The 2,794-nt window shown below is 51.3% G+C and overlaps 1 protein-coding gene across 1 annotated transcript in view; it reads right to left on the bottom strand.

Moving 5' to 3' along the window:
- Nucleotides 1–2,144, bottom strand: part of EMWEY_00048030 (dynactin subunit 4, putative) — a gene marked incomplete at both ends in the record, with an annotated part of 3,234 nt that extends 1,090 nt beyond the window's left edge. The window contains 2 exons of the mRNA XM_013479330.1: nt 1–1,379; nt 1,626–2,144. The exon at nt 1–1,379 is cut by the window's left edge and continues 1,090 nt beyond it. Coding sequence (XP_013334784.1) covers nt 1–1,379; nt 1,626–2,144 — 1,898 coding nt within the window. The remainder of the gene's footprint in view (nt 1,380–1,625) is intronic.
- Between the last annotated feature and the right edge of the window lie 650 nt (nt 2,145–2,794).

Genomic DNA, 2,794 nt, shown 5'->3' with positions numbered 1-2,794 from the left:
TGATGTGTTGCTCCCGCTGCTGCTGCTGTTGCTGCAGCTTCTTCTTTTCTTCTTGTATTTGCTGTTGCTGCTGCTGCTGCTAATGTGTCCTTTATGCTGCAGCATAAGTGCTGCCCTGAGGAGACAGCAGCAAGAGACACCTTAGGTGCAGCAAATAGCCAAGAAGAGGGACGCCTATATGCCCATATATCTAGTGTCTTTATGTGTCTCTCTTTTGCTGCTGCTGCTGCTTCTGCTTCCTTTAGTCCCCAATGTTCCCCTGCTGCTGCTGCTGCTCCTGTTGTTGATGTTAGTCCGGCTAATGGGGATAAACGTCTTGCTGCTGCTGCAGCAGCAGCAGCAGCACTACTACCACGAGGCTCTGCATTTGCTGCTGCAGCAATAAGAGCAGCAACAGCCCTACTCTTAACTGTTTGCTGCAGCTGTCTCCTCCTCTCCCTATCGCATGCATTCTGCTGCAGCAAAGATAATAATTCATTAAATATATATTCAGAGACAGTAGGTCTGTCTCCTTGTGCAGCATAGACAGGAAGAGCAGCAGGAAGAAAAGAGGAGACACCTGCTGTCTCTGAGCTCCAGCTGCAGTAGCTGCAGCAATAATAATATATATGTTTGCCGCTGCAGCACGATCCTGCTGCTGCTGCTGATGCTGCTGCTGCTGCTGCTGCTGCTGCAGCTTCTCTTTGTGCTGCACCTGCATCATCACTATCATCATCACTGTTTGCACCATCACCACCAGCAGCTGCAGCAGCAGCAGCTGCTGCTGCTGCTGCTGCTGTCTCCTCCTCTACACCACCATCAAGACTAGCTACAGACAGCAAACTGTCGCAACGCTGTGGGGCCCCACGGACAGCAAATCCGCCTGTCTCCATGAGGTGTCTCTGCATCTCCTGATTGTCTCCTTGGCATACAGCTATAACGGCCTTACGTGCTGCTGCTGCTGCTGCTTCTGCTGCTGCTTCTGCTCTTTTTGCTGCTGCTATAGGATCCAATATAGACTCATAATTCGATGCTGCTGCTGCTGCTGCTGCTTCCTCTGCTTCTGCTGCTGCTGCTGCATGACGAGCAACAACTGCTGCTATGTCCTCATCACGATCATCATTATACATAAACGGCAACGCCTCCTTGGGATCGTCTCCCGATCCCGATCCCGTAGTGGTATCGTCACCCGATCCCGATCCCGTTGTGGGATCGTCTCCCGATCCCGATCCCGATCCCTTAAGTAGATCCTCTTTCCTTTTTCTTGATAAAGAGAGACCATTAGAGCAACGAGGACAAATAAAACATTTGCTGCAGCGGAAGCCGCATGCAGCCCCACCAGCAGGAGGCAGCAGCTCTAAACAACCAGGGCATACATAACACTCTACCTCCTCTATCACCTAAGAAACGCACACCCTAAACCCTAAACCCTAAACCCTAATAAACCCTAATAAACCATAATAAACCCTAATAAACCCTAGTAAATCCTAGTACACCCTAGTAAATAATAGTAAACCCTAAACCCTATATTATTAAAGTTAAGGGCTTAAGGAAAGGCTACAAATCGAACTCCCTAAACCCTAAACCCTAAACCCTCGTAAACCCTAAACCGTTGTAAACCCTAAACCCTAAACCCTAAACCCTACCTGGAGGGGCGATAGAACTTTCTTGCAGGGCTCACAAACATACAGATCCTCTAGCTTATATAAACAGCCACGGGGAGGCTCTTTTCCTTCATCTTGCTGCTGCTGCTGCTGCTGCAGCTGCTGCTGCAGCAGCAGCTGCTGCTGTCCTGTTGGAGATTCAGAAACAGGAGAAGGAGACCCATCTTGCTGCTGCAGCATAAACCCTTGACGGGGACGATCTAACTCAAGATTGACGAGTATATACACCTTATTCTCCTTGCTGCTGCTGCTGCTGCTGATGCTGCTGCTGCTGGTGTAGTCTAGGGACTCAAAATTTAGCTGCTGCTGCTGCAGCACATCCTCCAAGTTAAGAGGAGGAAGAAGAAATAAATCTGCCCATTCCTCGCCAGCTGCAGCTCCTGCTGCTGCTGCTCCTGCTCCTCCTGCTGCTGTTGTTGTTGCTGCTGCTGCTGTTGCTGTTGCTGCTGCTGACGGCTCTTCTGCAGCAGGAGACTCCGAAGCTGATTCTCGCTTCTCCATTGTCAGACAGACACCGTTATGCTGTTACAATTCTTGCTGCTGTTGCTGTTGCTGCTGCTGCTGCTGCTGCTGTTGCTGTTGCTGCTCCTGCTCTTGCAGCGGCGGCTGTTGTCTGCTGGCGGGGAGCAGCTGCAGCACGAGGTTAACGAGGCAACAGGGCTGCCCAGCCCGCATGTAGTAGCTACTGTTGCAGCTGCTGATGTTGCAGCTGCAGCAGATGTTGTTGCTGTTGCAGTTTCTGCTGCTGCTGCTGCAGCTGCTGCAGCTGCTGCAGCTGCTGCAGCTGCAGCAACTTATGTGGCTGCTGCTCGTTGGTGAGTCGGGCTGCGGCTCAGTGGCGGCGCTGTACAGACAGAAGGCAATGGAAACACCCGTAGACCTCAAGGGGAGAAGCAACAGCTGCAGCTGCAGCAGCAGCAGCTGCTGCTGCTGCTGCTGTTACTACAGCACAGCTGCAGCAAGAGCAGCCAGTGTGTGTCACTGTGTGGCGGTGTTGAGGCCCGTTTCAATGCAGAAACAGCAGCAGCAGCAGCAGCAGCAGCAAGAGCAGCAGCTAATGAGGTGTACAGACACCTAAAAATGTAGAAAGGAGGAAAATAAAGAAAAAAGAAATAAAAAGTATAACCTTGGATAGCGCGAGCACAAGAGAG

This window comes from Eimeria maxima, genomic scaffold (assembly GCF_000499605.1).
Source record: "Eimeria maxima Weybridge genomic scaffold, Emw_scaff1063, whole genome shotgun sequence".
Taxonomy (NCBI): Eukaryota; Apicomplexa; class Conoidasida; order Eucoccidiorida; family Eimeriidae; genus Eimeria; species Eimeria maxima.
Note: the sequence above shows the minus strand (reverse complement) of the source record. Positions and strands in the feature narration are given on the sequence as shown.